At 39.4% G+C, this 15,721-nt stretch overlaps 1 protein-coding gene across 1 annotated transcript in view; it reads left to right on the plus strand.

Annotated features, from left to right (window-relative positions):
• DAW1 (dynein assembly factor with WD repeats 1) overlaps window positions 1-15,721 on the plus strand; it is a 43,170-nt gene that overhangs the window by 19,145 nt on the left and 8,304 nt on the right. The window contains exons 7-10 of the mRNA XM_007519322.3: window positions 2,438-2,545; window positions 5,769-5,875; window positions 8,157-8,259; window positions 9,311-9,425. Coding sequence (XP_007519384.2) covers window positions 2,438-2,545; window positions 5,769-5,875; window positions 8,157-8,259; window positions 9,311-9,425 — 433 coding nt within the window. The remainder of the gene's footprint in view (window positions 1-2,437; window positions 2,546-5,768; window positions 5,876-8,156; window positions 8,260-9,310; window positions 9,426-15,721) is intronic.

The raw sequence follows: 15,721 nt of genomic DNA on the forward strand, positions 1-15,721 counted from the left end.
CATGGCAGTCTTTATATAATTGACAGACTGCTCTGGTTTTAATGTTCAGCGGATACTGGCAAAGGCTCCCCATGGGCTAAGCAGACCTGGGGTATGACAAGTACAGGACTGACTAACTGAGAACTGATGAAGTTCTTAGGCTCCCCTTTGAATTAACTTTAAAAAAAATAAAAAAGTCTTTAAAATATTTGTTTATTATTAACATAAGAGAGAGAAAACAGAGAGAAACAGAACCATAATATCACTGTGACATATGAGGTGCCTAGGATGGAAACTGCTACCTCAGGTGCTCAGGTGTGAAAGCCTGGCACTTTGTCCACTATGCTACCTTCTGGACCTTTATTTTATTTTATAAACTGCTAGCTTTTTAAATATCATGTGCTATATTTAGGGTATTATTTTCTGTATATATTTGGAGCTCATATTTGCATAAATAGTAGCATACTCTACATAGCTTTCACTGCTGGTAAAAGCCCCTGGCCCTGGCCTATTCTGTGTTATCTTAAAACAATTATTGAGACAACTGGCACTTATGGAACAAGTGTTAGCTCTTTCTTTTCTCCTTCTCCTTCTCCTTCTCCTTCTCCTTCTCCTTCTCCTTCTCCTCCTTCTCCTTCTCCTTCTCCTTCTTCTTCTTCTTCCTCTTCCCCTCCTCCTCCTCCTCCTTCTTCTCTTTTGACATTCTTTTCTTTAATCTCTCTATATTTTTATTGCCACCTGGGTTATCAGTGGGGCTTGGTACCAGCACAATGAATCCACTGTTCTCAGCTGCCATATTTATATATAATTTTTCCTATTGTGTTGTTAAGGCAGAAAGAAACTGAGAAGTTTATGGGAAGACAGAAAAGAAGAGAGAAAGATAGACACCTGCAGATGGTCATACTAGTATTCCACACTTCCTTGGATATTTTTTCTCATGTAGAATCATATTTTATTTTATATATCAGCAGTCAACCACTGTTGTTTTCGCTGGGCTAGGTTGTTTTCACCGGGCTGGCTTCACAGGCGGGTGACAGACGACCAGGGACTCATGGTTGAGCTGTAGGCAGTATCTCTTTATTCATGCAGGGCGCAGCACAACCTAAGACGAGCTAAGCTAAACTCAAGTACTGTACTGTAAAACTCACAATGCTGTCTTTATATATACTTTCCAAGTAAGGTGGAAACAGGATGTGACATAGAGAGGGTGGAGAGAAAAGTGACTGGTGAAAATCAGAGTGTGACAAAGAGGGGGCAGATTAAGCGAGAATCCTATCACTGAACCACAAATGCCCTGGAGGGAGGGTGGAACTTGTTAACAGTGGTTATGTAAATAGAATGAAGTGGTTATGTAAATAGAATAGTGTTAAGCAGGGGGGATTTAAACCAAATGAAACAGAAGGGGTCTCATGCATACCAACAAACCACACATATAGTTCAATATGAAATACCCTTTAAAAGAGAAGAATTTGTATATACTAGGTTATTCCCCTGAAATACTCTAAGATAAAGATAATACTCAATATACCACATATAAATTAGTTCTATGAGTCCCTTGGATAATTTAAGGATTCTTTTTTTAAAATTTCTTTAGGTAAAGACAGAGAGAAATTGATAGGGAAGGGAAAGAGAGGGACAGAAAAAGAGAGACACTTGTAGCACTAGTTTGCTGCTTGTGAAGCTTCCCTCCTGCAGGAGGGATCTTGGAGCTTGAACCCAGGTCCTTGTCACTATAATGTGTGAACTCAACCAGGTGCATCAATGCCTGGATTCACTCCTTTGGATTTTGAAAAGGGTTTCTTTATCAATACTTCTAGAGAAAATATTCGTATTTTTATTATTTTATTTTAATGAGACAGAGGAGAGAAGAGAGAAGAGAGGAGAGAGAGAGAAAGAGAGAGATAAAGAGAGAGAGAGAGAGAGATAAAGCTCTATTCAGCTCTGGTTTATGGTACTTCTGGGAAGTGATCCAGGAACCAGGAGACTCAGACATGAGAGGCTTTTGCATAACCATTATGCTATGTCCTCAGCCCAGCATTCATATTTTTCTTAAGCAACATTACCACTCAATAAATATTTACTAAATATTGACTTGTACAAAGCCTGGAATTGAGACAAAGGACTAGTAGCCAAATTTCTTGGTGTGCGTTTGTGTGGGTGGGAGTGTAATGATTTAAAGCACTGTGATGACAGTAAAGAGAACTTGGGAGTCCAATGACTTTTGATTTTTTTTTTTTCTTCTTCTGTGGCCTGGAGACCGCAAAACAAATTGGGCTTTCTCCAGGATTCACTCTGAAGCAGGTTGCAAGCTACTCAGCCCTGCTATTGGGTGCATATGTGCACAGAGAATCAGGCTAAATCTGCTAAGTTACATGTACTTTTGGGCTCCTCTTACATGAAATTCACAACACACGACTCTACCTTTCCAACACACCTCTTCCTTTGTCCTGTAATTCAGGTGTGTTTGTCCTTTAACCCTCAAAGCACATTGGTAGCAACTGGAAGTATGGATACAACGGCCAAAATCTGGGACATCCAGAAGGGAGAGGAAGTATTCACCCTGACAGTAAGTTAACTGTGTAACTGACTTCAAGGGTTTTGTATGTTTCATCTCCCATTCATTGCTGTATGTCTACTGTTTGTGTTGGTTTTTATTTGTGTTTTTCCAAAATGAGCTGTAAGTTAGAAGAACATGCTTTTGTGCTATTGATTTTTCAGACTACAGTGACATAGGAGTAGGAAAGATATTTTTTCTTTTTTAATTTTTTAAATTATCTTTATTTATTTATTGGATAGAGACAGCCAGAAGTCAAGGGGGAGGAGAGAGAGAGAGAGAGAAAGAGACATGCAATACTGCTTCACTATTTGCAAAGCTTTCCCATCTGCAGGTGGGGGCTCGAACCCCGGTCCTTGAGCATTGTAACATGTACGCTCAACCAGGTACACCACCACCCAGCCCCAGAAGTTTTTTTTTCCTATGAAAGTATAAAAGAGACAGACTAAAATTAAAAATAAAAAAGGCAAGTGGAAAAGGCTTTGTTTTTGTGTGCTGTCAAGGAGTTTTCTTTCCTGAGTCAGCCTGCCTGATCTTAGTTCTCATCATGTCTGTGGGTCACCGCTTCTTTGCTAGCTTTTCTTTCAGACAAATGCTTAAAGGCATTTGAAGGAACTAGTCTAGCTGTATGTACTTGCCTGCAAGCAGAGAATACATTTGTTTAGTGGGATCAGAATTTTAATGTTCAGGAGCCAGACGGTGGCACACCTGGGTAAGTGCACATATCACCATGCAGAAGGACCCAGGTTTGAGACCTGGCTTCCCACCTGCAGGGATCTGTTTCTCTCTCCTTCTCTATCACCACATCCTTCTCAGTTTCTCTCTGTCCTTTCAAATAAAAATTGAAAGAAAGGAAAAAAAAATGGTCAAGGGGAGCAGTGGATTCATAGTGCTGGCATGGAGCTCCAGTGATAACCCTGGTGGCAATAATCATAATACTTAATAATAATAATAATAATTATTGTTTTAATGATCAAATACATTTAATTTTTCTTTATGTGGCACTTGAGGAAATGATTCAGCTGGTAGAGCACAGAGTTGCACACCTCAGGTCCAAGTTTGATCCCCAGTATCACAGCTGAGTTCTGGATTCCTTCTTATGAAATACATAAAAATGAATCAAAGATATAGTTGCTGATTTATTTACATGAGTGAGAGACAGAGACCCAGAGCCCTGCTCAGCTCTGGCATATAGATAGTGGTGTTAGTGTTGCAACCTGGGACTTCTGTGACCTCAGGTATGCAAACCAGATACTGTTCTGCTGTGTAGTCTAACTTTACCCCCCACACCACCCCGACACACACACACACACACACACACACACACACACACACACACACACACACAATAAACCTTGAATAATTTTGTTATTTGAAACTGACTAGAACTTTGGAGGTGCCTGTCCCATTTTTTAGTTTGAACCCCACAGCACTGGATGAAGCTTCAGTACTGTGATATCCCTCTCTTCTGCTGTCTCTGTCTGAAAAAGTCAACCCAGAGCAGTGAACACTCCTTTGATGTAAAAGAAAGAAAGGAAGTAAGAAAGAATGAAAGAGTCAGACATATAATATGTAAGTAAAATTTTGAATTATTAAAAATTTTCTAAGGTAATTTAAAAAAATGAGGGTTCCACTCCAAGAAAAATCCACTAAAGAAATGGGTTTCCTCATACTGTCCATAATTAGATTAATCAGCCCTAGTCTGTAGCTGGCTGAAAGTCAGACTAAAGACCACATATTTATTAATCTATCGCGTAAGGATTATTACGGGGGAGTGAGAGGAAACAGGAAAGGTCCCCTTCAAGTTCCATTCTGAGGATCTTTGACTTCTCTCCACTTGGAAGAACCTCAAAAGAGGCCGTCATGTTTCAGAGAGGTGAAGATTCACTGAGAAGAGGTGAAGACAGAGCAGCAGAGTCCCTGCCATCGGTGTGCGGACCCCTTGGAAGAGGTGAAGAGTGTTGGAAAGGGTCCAGAGCCTCTGGTCTTCCAGGCTTAAAAAATAATAGACAGACACCTGCAGCACTGTTTCACCACTTGTGAAACTTGCCCCTGCAGGTGGGGACTAGGGCCTTCAACCTAGGTCCTTGCGCCCCCTAATATGCACACTCAACCAGATTCACTGCCAGATTCACCCCTGGTCCCCCTCTTCCAGGCTGCTCTAGGCAATTTCTTCTCTCGGTTTGCTGCAGGGTGCAGGGGACGGGGTTGTCTTCCCTCAGCAGACCTCTAACAGAATTATCAGCAGAACTTCCCTTTTAAATAAGTTCATAACTCTGAGGCAGAGGGATAACTAACAGGGTCTGGTGCCTGCATCACCGTTCATATAGACTCCAGGTTCGAGCCCTAGTACTGTAGAAAAGTGACAAGTCGCCAGAGAAATCTTGGTGCTATGATTTCTTTCTTTTTTTTTTAAATTTTTTAAAAAGATTTTTTATATTTATTTATTTTCCCTTTTGTTGCCCTTGTTTTTTATTGTTGTAGTTATTAATGTCATTGTTAGATAGGACAGGAAGAAATGGAGAGAGGAGGGAAGACAGAGGGGGAGAGAAAGACACCTGCAGACCTGCTTCACTGCCTATGAAGTGACTCCCCTACAGGTGGGGAGCCGGGGGCTCGAACCGGGATCCTTGGGCTGGTCCTTGCATTTTGAGCCACCTGCGCTTAACCCGCTACACTACCTCCTGACTTCCTGGTGCTATGATTTCTTTCTCTCCCTATATCTGAATGAAAAAAGTATCCTGGGAGTAGTTAAACTTCATGCACCTTGAGACTCTGACCCTGAAAACAAGAATAAACATAACAGCTTTGCTTTACACGTTTCCCCCTATTCCTCTTAGAGATTATATATTTCAACTCGGAAAACATACAGCAATTTTGTTTCCAAGACAATGTGAAGAAAAACATCTGATTTCCCCAAACATGCCCTTCTCCTTTGTTTACAAAGACCCCAGCTTCACTGTGTCCGGCGTGGTTTGCTTTTAGTGTGCAAATCAACCTTTACTGAATCCCCAGGTTTGTGCAGTCTCCAATACTGAGCTGTAGAACACTGCTTTGGTGCAGAATGTGAGAAACTTCCGGTTCCTTTGCACCCTTCTTCCTTTCCCTCTCCGGTTAAACACTCACTTCTTGTCTCAGTGTATAGGTTCAACTTCTCTAGCACTTTCTCTTAGACTCTGAAGTGTGGATTTACAGAAACTGCTTTATCTACAGATGATACCTATTTGCTTTCTAGGGACACTCAGCTGAAATCATCTCTTTGGCCTTCAACACCTCAGGAGACAGAATCATCACGGGCTCGTTTGATCACACTGTTGCCGTATGGGATGCTGATGCTGGGAGGTAGCTGCATGTCTAAAGGACATTTATTTATATACTTACTTTATTATTATTAATTTTTCCTCACCAGCATTATCAATGGGGCCCCACACCTGCAAGATGAATCCACCGCTCCTGGCAAGGTTTTATCCCCTTTATGTCTTTTATTTGATAGGACAAAGATAAATTGAGAGGGGAAGGAGGAATAGAGAGAGAGAGAGAGAAAGAGAAGCACCTGTATCACTGCTTCACTGTTTGTGAAGCCTCCCCACACACCTGCAGGTGGGAACCAGGAGCTCAAACCCAGGTCCTCACATGTGATAAAATGTGCATTCCACCAAGGGCGTCACCACCTGGCTCTCACTTACGAGAATTTTTAACCTGAATCAGGAGGTTAAGAAGCCAGCCTTTGTTATTTATTCAACCTTATACCTATTGACTTTCATAAGGATAAAATACATAAAAAATTAAATGCATTTATTCTTTAACTTTATTTCTGATCTTCAAAAAATATGCAAATTTTGCTTTCTTGAAATTCAGAATAAGGCCAGACAACAACATAAAAGAAAGTTAGGAATAGCCGGTGATTTTCCCATTAGTTATTCTGTGTACTATATAATCAAATTTTAACGGCTTGTCATTATTGCAGGCATGGATATCATGAATAAATAAAATCATGGCTAATTTCCCAAATTTAATTTAGTCCAAGAACTTCAATTTCCTTCCTAATTATTTGTTGGTCCAAGTCGCTAAGAAGTTAACCAAATTAGTCAATTTGTGTTATAAAACTTCATTCTTGACCATGTCTACATGTTGATAGATGGGCTAATTATCAGAGGTACCGGTCGATCGATATATACACAGCAAGAAATGAGAGAATAAAAGGCTTTGGATACATTGCATAGGTAGTTTCTGATTTTTTTCTTCTTTTTTTGTAGCATGGCTCTGCTCTGGCTTGTTGTTGAGTGTATATGTGTGTGTGTGTGTGTGTGGGTGGTGGTGGTAGGTGGGTGAGGGAGCCTCAGGATTGAACGTTTATTTGCGTAATCATGTTACCTCCCTGCCCAGCTCAGGTACTTTCTGATCAACCAACCAGTGTTCTACTTATCTGGTGTAAGCATACTTCCAGAGTATCAGACAACCTTTATTCTTTTTTTGCCTCTTCCTTTCTTTTTTCCTTCCTTCCTCCCTTTCTCCTTCCTTTTTTTTAAAAAAAAAATTATTTATTTATGAGAAAGATAGAAGAGAGAGAAAGAACCAGATATCATTCTGGTACATGTGCTACTGAGAACTGAACTCAGGACCTCATGGTTGAGAATACAGTGCTTTATCCACTGTGCCACCTCCCCGACCACTCCTTCCTTCCTTCCTTCCTTCCTTCCTTCCTTCCTTCCTTCCTTCTTTCCATTCTCTTTCTTTTTTCTTTCTTCCTTTCTCCTTTTCTTCCTTTTTTCTCTCTTTCTTTCATTTTTTCTCTTCCTCTATTTCCTTTCATTCTTTCTTTCCTACCAATTATTGCTGTAGCTCCATGCAAACACTACACATCCTCCACTCCAAAGAGCCGTTATTTTTTCCTTTTCCCCCTCTCTTCTTTCTATGTTATTTGATAAGGCTGAATAAAATTGAGAAAGGAATAGGAAATAAAGAGAGCGAAAGATAGACACTTGAAGACCTGCTTCACTGCTCATGAACCTGTCCCCTCCAGGTGGGGAGTGGGAGCTCAAAGGTGGGCCCTTGCATATGTTGCATATGTTAATGTGTGTGCTCAGTCAGGTGCCCTGCCTGGCTCCCTGCCTATTCCTATCTTAAATGTTGTATTTGTTGGATAGAGATGGAGAAAAACTGAGAGGAGAGAGATGGAGAGAGAGAGACACTTGTAACACTACTTCACTGCTGCAGGAAGGGACTAGTGCCTTGCACATGCTAATATGTGCACTCAACCAGGTTCACCACCCATCCCCTGATTGATTTTTTTTTTTTGGAGGTTGGGGTTTACAGTGCAGTTATTGGCACATGGGTACAATTTCCAATCTGGTCACCCTAGGTGTCTAAACTGTTGTTCTGCTAGTACATTTGATTGTAGTTGAAGTCTGTTTCTGTTGGAATTATTGGTCTTGTCTCTTGTGGAGTTATAGTAGATTCTCTTTCTTTATTGGGGGGATTAATGGCTTAAGTGGCTATTATTTTATATAAAAAAAGAAAATCTCAATTCTTATTCTGATGACCTTGACGTGGTTACTTATGCACATACATCTCCTTGTATAAAGCAAGTTCACCCGCTGGGCTTTTTCCTTTATTTCTGTAGGAAGGTGTACACCTTAATTGGGCATTGTGCCGAGATTAGCAGCGCTGTATTTAACTGGGATTGCTCTCTGATATTAACTGGCTCCATGGACAAAACCTGCATGGTGAGCTCTCAAAATACCTCTGCTTGGTAATTCTTGTGTCTGAACTTACTGCGGTGGTGGATGGTTATCATTATTACATCGATAATTTTAAAAACTGCTCTAAAGTTCAGATGGTGACTTATACGTAACTGGTGATTTATTCGGTCAGGTTTCTGAATGCTCATGTTTAAGGGAATTTTGATGTAGTCAGTAAACTTTGGTTGATTTTAAATTTGTCCTTTTACTCATTTATTAGAATTATTAATTAGAATGAGCTTTCAGGAATGTGAACACAGACTCTATGACACTTAAATTTCAGTTACTAAGAGTTTATGCTCTAGAATCATTGATTCCATGCCAAAGGTATGATATTATTATTGTACTTTTCATTCTCTCTCTCTCTCTCTGTCTCTCTCTCTCTCACCCTCTTACCTCCGGGGTTATCACTGGGGCTCAGTGCAGGTGGTAGAAATCCACTGCTTCTGGTGGCCATTTTTTTCTATTTATTGGATAGGACAGAGAGAAATTGAGAGGGGAGAGGGAAATAGAGAGGGAGAGAGAAAGATAGACACCTGCAGACCTGCTTCACTGCTTGTGAAGAGAATCCCCTGCAGGTGGGGGCTCAAATCTGGACCCTTGTGTGGGTCCTGGTGTTTGGTACTCTGTGTGCTTAACTGGACACACCATCACCTGGCCCCCTTGAGCTTTCCATTCTCTGCCATTGCAGTTTTAGCTCAAAATCCTCATCATTGAATGACCTTTATATGACAGGAAAATACTTCAATACAATTCAGTAGCATGGACTTGGAGATTTCCTTTTTAAGTTGTAGCATTTATGTAGTAATCTGCTCTAAATGTTTATTTTTTTTTTGTCCTCTAAATGACAAAGCTGTACTGGTTTGGGGATTGAATATGATCTCTATGGTTATGAATCAGAATGGAATTAACAGAACATATGAAAATTACTCATGTAGCATTGGCATAGTTGTTTAACTGGCCATAAGCACGTAGTAATGACTGTCACCTATGTTTTATACAGGACATCATTGCCTTTTTCTTTTTTAAATTGCAGCTGTGGGATGCTACTAATGGAAAGTGTGTAGCAACACTAACAGGCCACGATGATGAAATACTAGATAGCTGTTTTGATTACACTGGAAAGCTTATCGCAACGGCTTCTGCTGATGGTAGGCATTGTGTTCCTATATTTAATCTGTGGAGGGATTTATGTTCTATTTGGAAAGCATGTATGATTACAGACTTTGTTTTAGCTCCCTGATGGCAAGCTCTGACAGAAACTCTATCTGCTTAATGGCCCAGTGACTAGACTGAAGTGCTACATTCTATCACCATAATCATCCATTCCAGAATGCTGCTCTGTCCAATCTCCGTCAAAGTAAATAAAATAATTAAAAAGCCATTTTTTAAAGTAGTATATCTGCTTCATCTTAGGATGTCCCTGGATGCTAATACACTGTGGACCAAATTCTTGACAATGCCTTACAATCATCGATCATACATTGTCTGCATCACCTTCGTGATAATCACGGAGGATGTAACTCTAGGTCTTCATCATTCTCTTTGTAAACTATTATTTTGTGGATAAACTCCCCGGTAACACCACAGTTTAGTAACTTCTGTTTCCCTTCTCAGTTTGACTGTCATCAGTGATGTTGTGACAAAACCACATTATCTCTTTTAGAGCCACATGTGCTACCCCATTCTTTGTGGCAAACAGAGATGACACTAGACTCTCGTTCATCTTCTTATCTTGTCTGGCACTACGCTTAGTGTGCCCCAATTCCATGAAGACCACGTATGGTCCTTTGCTACTTCTGCGTTATTTCCCTCTTGACCAGATATAACATCATGCTGCGGCTTTCTCATTCCCCAGCACTCAGGCTACACAAGCTATCATCACCTTGAAAGAAATATATGCTATGTGTCCATCTGCTTCTGGAGAACCATGCTGATGCTAACATATTTCTACAGAGTATCTCTGAAAACTTACATTGACACCACAGATTTTTGTTACTTCTCTACTGACATCACATATCCCTGTCTTTCGTCTAGGGCATCTCTTGGTCACCAGGTAAATAAAGTACTGCTTTATATCTGCATCACCCTCTTGGTGACCATTCAGATGACCATGCTTACATCATCATCTTCTCGACTGTGTATGATGTTACATACTGTTGCCTCTACTTGGTTGCCATGAATATGGTACCAGGGCTATCGGTGGGGCTGAGTGCCAGCACTGTGAATTCACCACTCCCAGAAGACATCTTTTTTCCTATTTTTCCCCCTTTCTATTTTATTTGGTAGGACAGAGAGAAGTGGAGAGGGGAGGGGCAGACAGAGGGAGAAAGAGAGACACATGTAGATCTGCTATATCACTCATGAAGTGTCTGTCCTCCCTGCAGGTGGAGGTGGGGGCTCAATCATGGTCTTTGCTCATGATAATGTGTGCTCAGTCATGTGCACCAGTGCCTGGCTCCTTTGGTTGTCACATTGATACATGTCATGTTATCATCATCTCCTTAATAACCAAGTCTGATGCAGCACTAACTGTCTTCTTGTTGGCTGTATGTATGATGCTATATGACACATTCATTCATTCATTCTTTCTTTCTTATTCAGTAGAGACTGAGAGAAGGAGAGAAAGAGAGAAAGAGAGAGAGAGAGAGAGAACCAGAAGCCACAGCATGGGACTAGGCACTATGAGTGCACAGGTTATCCTGTGCAAACCCCCAGGTTCAAGCCTCTGGTCCCCACCTGTAGGGAGGAAGCTTCATGAGCAGTGAAGCAGTGCTGTAGGTGCCCCACTTTCTTGCTTCTTATCTGCTCCTTTTCTAGTGTCAATTTCTGTAACCTGTAAAATAATTAAAAAAAAAAGAATCAAGGAAAAAAATAAAGGAAAAAATGGTCTGTTGCTACAACCTATAACTGCTGTCATCTCTTTGAACACAATGTAGTTGGTAATACTATGACTATTTCTTTTCTTTGGTAAATATATGCAACTATGTACTAATTCAAAGTTATGTCTTTGACTATAACCTTGGCATGTTTATAATGTTTGGCCTTTTTGATAACTATGGATGATGCTATTCTTTCACTAATCTCTTCTTCGATAAGAAGGAATGATGTTATATTCAAGTTCATTATCTTAATGTCATGTAACCCTACTCATTGTGTCATCTACTGTTATGAGATGATGTTATGGTGGTGCTGTTTCCCTGAGAGCTTTATGATACCACACTATGCATAATTCATATTCTCAATAAGGCACGTGTGATGCTACTACAGTCTGCTCAGTTCCATCACACATCCCACTAGATGCAATACTCTTACTCAAATCCTTTGTTTGATATCCACATTGTTCTAAACTCTATAGTAATTCATGGTGGTAGATTGTGGGCTATCTCTAAATGGAACACAACTGACACTATATAGTTTTTGTCTATTTCAGCTCCCTAACATTCATGTTTGATTCTATGGTATAGACCGTTTCTTTATAACCACTTACAATGTTATATCTATGCCATTCGCTTTATAGTAATCTTTCATGCTGTTTTGTGTGTCTTGACTTTGATAACTCTAAATAATTTCACACTGTGTGCATCATTTCTATACAGATCACCTGTGGTGATATATATATATATATATGTATATGCCGCATCTGTTTTCACTTCCCGATGGCCTCGTGTGTCACTGTGTCTTGTCTGCTTTGTCTCCCTGACTTTGCATGATGATACCATATGTCTGCCTGACCTCCCTGAATACAATGCATCATGCAGACATCACTGAGATAACTGCCTGTGCTATTGTAGTATGTTTCACCATCTCCTGGTTTGATGCTACCTTATGATACTGTCTGTGTTGTCACCCCAGAGTGTCCACATAATATATATGCGGTCACCACACTTAGTACTATTGCTATACCTGTGTCCCCCGCCCCATGAATTCAGATCATGTCACACCATGGCAGTGCTATTGCCTGAACAGCACACAGAAGCTCACTCTATGAATCAATCCTCTCTCCAGCAATCATGTTCAATGTCACGTATGCCTTTCTGATTCTTCTAATGAACGCATATGACTCTGCATCATGTCTGTATAAGATCCTTATCAGTCACTCATGAAATTCTGGCAAAAATTAGATACTACCTCCCCTCATAGGTGCTATATGATTTTCCTTTGCTTATATTTTTCTGGTATGTTATAATGATTTGAAGAATTTTGCTGATGAGACATTCTAATTTTATAAAGTTTATTTCATCAGTATTTCCACTTTAAAATGACACTAGCACCATACTTGTTCTCTTACTCTGCAGGACTTCTCAAAAGTGGTCGTTTGAGCTGCATAATTTCTTTTTACATCATAGAATATAAACATCCTGGCTGGTGGATTTTAGTTTTTAAAGCAATTACTTTTTCATCTTCTCACAGAACTTGGACTTAAAGATCATCCCATCACTGTAATTAATTTGCCCTTTTCATTTTAAATATCATTCTCATTTATAGAAACAAAAAGATTTACTCAACTGATATATACTGAGTTCTTACTTTGTACCTGGAATAGTTTTAGGAGTATAGAAGTTAGCAGTGAACAAAAGATATAGGAATCTCTGGCCTTCTGGAGCTATAGGGTAGGAGAGACAAAGTAACATGCACATATTTCATGTAGAAAGTTATGCAGTATAGAATGCTAGACTGTGTAGAATATTAGTTGCTGCTCAGCACTGTGTAGGAGAAAGAAGCTGCATTGAGGATCAGAACGATGAAGGATGGAAGAAAACATGCAAGTTCGATTTCATACTTTTTCTTTATCATCTGAAAATTTCCTTAGCAATGATATAATACTTTTCTTTTTTTTTTATTGAAAAGAGACTGCTTAAAATTATTTTTCTTTGGTCTTGGTTTGCAAACCTCATCATGTGCTTCCCCAGAAATCTTGCCGTTTGGACCAATGGTCTTTGTTTATTTCAGACCTCTGTTCCTCATTTCCTTCTTAAAATGAAATTTCATTCAATAGAATTACCTGAGAGGTTACATCTGTGTCTATCCCTGAGTTTAGCTGTCTGCCTGTCTGCCCGGCTATCTATCACATAGATGTTGATTTCACTATTTTCTTTCACAAAAATTTTCTTTCAATACTGAGGGTTTTGTTGTTATTATTTTGTTTTCTTCCTAGTTCTATTTAAAAATATTTTTTCTGGCCATATATATAATGAAAGAAAAAGTGATTAAGATGTAGGTTACAGTATTGTAAGATCACAGTGTAAAGTTCCACATCACGCCCACCACCAGAGTGGTGTGTTCTCACCATCCCACTTTCCACTATGGTGAATAACAGTGGAGGTGCTGGACATTCTTGTCTGGTTCCTGATTTCAGGGGGGGAAAGTTTCAGCTTTTCCCCATTGAGAATGATGCTAGCTGTGGATTTGTTGTAAATGGTCTTTATTATGCTGAGGAGCGGCCCTTCTATTCTGTTTCTGAAGACTCTTTATCACAGATGGATGTTGGATCTTGTCAAAAGCCTTTTTAGCATCAATTGATATGAGCCTATTATATATATATATATATGTAAATTATAGTCTCATATATCATACATATATATTTGTTGTTGATATGATGAATTACCTTGATTGACTTGTGGATGTTGAACTATCCTTGTTTCCCAGGGATGGATACCACTTGGTCTTGGTGAATTATTTTCTTGATAAGTTGTTGGATTCAATTTGTTGGATTTTCATCTTGTTCAGCATCTTTGCATCAATGTTCATCAGTGATATAGATTTATAGTCTTCTGGTAGAGACCTTTCCTGCTTTGGGGGTCAAAGTGATGTTAGTTTTCTAGCTATGTTATTTATGTTTTCTGAAATTAAACTAAAGTTTTGCAAAATTGTAAGATATAACTTTATGCTAGATATCTCTGTGTTTTAAATAAGCTCATAAAGCAAGTTGGTCACTTTTTAGAAGTGAATTTTTGAAATGTTCCACAAAGTTGTAAGTTTTATATTTTGGTCATTTTAATTCTAAAACAGCAGTTTTTATCATTTGTCTACTTCCTATAGTCGGCATCCTGGACAAATTAAAGAAAAATTTATTAAGAAAATTATTTTTATTACTTCAATGAAAATTAAGTAACTGAAATTCCTATCTTTCATAAGCATATTTCTATATAATACTATAATTTTTTTATTAAAAATATCTTTCACCTGACCAAATAATCTGCAACCTTTTTTGTGAAAATGGTTTTCTACTTCACTTTTTCTCCTTCTATGCTTAACTCCTGTATTCCATATCATATATTTTCTTTTTTTTATTAGATAGAGACAAAGAAGGAGAGAGAAAGAGAGAGAGAAAGAGAGGGGGGGACCACAGCACACTGAAGCTTCCTTTTTATGCAGTGGGGGCTGGGTTCAACCTGGGTCATGCACATGACAAAGAATGCATTATAAGTGAAATATTTTGCCAGCCCCTGCATTCTTTATTCTTTTTTTTTTTAATTTTTTAAAACTATTTTTAAATTCCCTTTTGTTGCCCTTGTTGTTTTATTGTTGTAGTTATTATTGTTGTTGTCATTGTTGGATAGGACAGAGAGAAATGGAGAGAGAAAGGGACGACAGAGAGGGGGAGAGAAAGACAGACACCTGCAGACCTGCTTCACCGCTTGTGAAGCAACTTCCCTGCAGGTGGGGAGCCAGGGCTTGAACCGGGATCCTTCCGCTGGTCCTTGAGCTTTTCACCACCACCTGCGCTTAACCCGCTGGTCTACTGCTGGACTCCCTGCATTTTTTATTCTAAGGAAGTGACCTTCCTTCCTTCCTTCCTTCCTTCCTTCCTTCCTTCCTTCCTTCCTTCCTACTTTCCTTCCTTCCTTCTTTTCCTGCTTCTTTCCTTCCCTCTACCACCTATCTATTTATATCCATTCAATGACTTTGAATTGAGTGTTTGCTTTGAGTTTGGCATTTCTGGTCACTCAGAACACAACAGGGAACAACAAATTTGATTAGCTCTTTTCTTTCTGATGACAAGTATTTCTGAGTTTCCACTCTTTGCTCATTGGGTAATGTCATTCTTCCTTCTTAAGAAGGTCTCTCACATCTTAAATAACTTAAGGCTTTTATGTTGTCCATGGTGCTGGCCTTGCAGGTTATTTCATTAACAATCTCTCAAAACTCAGTTCCTTTTTTCATTTAAAATTTATTTTTTCTGCATTCATATCTTTCTGTTTCTACCTTGAAACCCACTACATTTTTTAAACAAACTCTTTTTTTCTTCTTAAAATTACCTTTATTTATTTATTAGATAGAGGCAGCCAGAAATTGAGTGGGAAGGGGGTGATAGAGAGGGAGACAGAGAGACACCTGCAGCCCTGCTTCACCACTTGCAAAGCTCTCCCTCTATAGGTGGGGACTAGGAGCTCCAACCTGGGTCTCTGCACATTGTAAAATGTGTGTTCGACCAGGTGCACCA

This window comes from Erinaceus europaeus, chromosome 7 (genome assembly GCF_950295315.1).
Source record: "Erinaceus europaeus chromosome 7, mEriEur2.1, whole genome shotgun sequence".
In the NCBI taxonomy this organism is placed as follows: Eukaryota; Metazoa; Chordata; class Mammalia; order Eulipotyphla; family Erinaceidae; genus Erinaceus; species Erinaceus europaeus.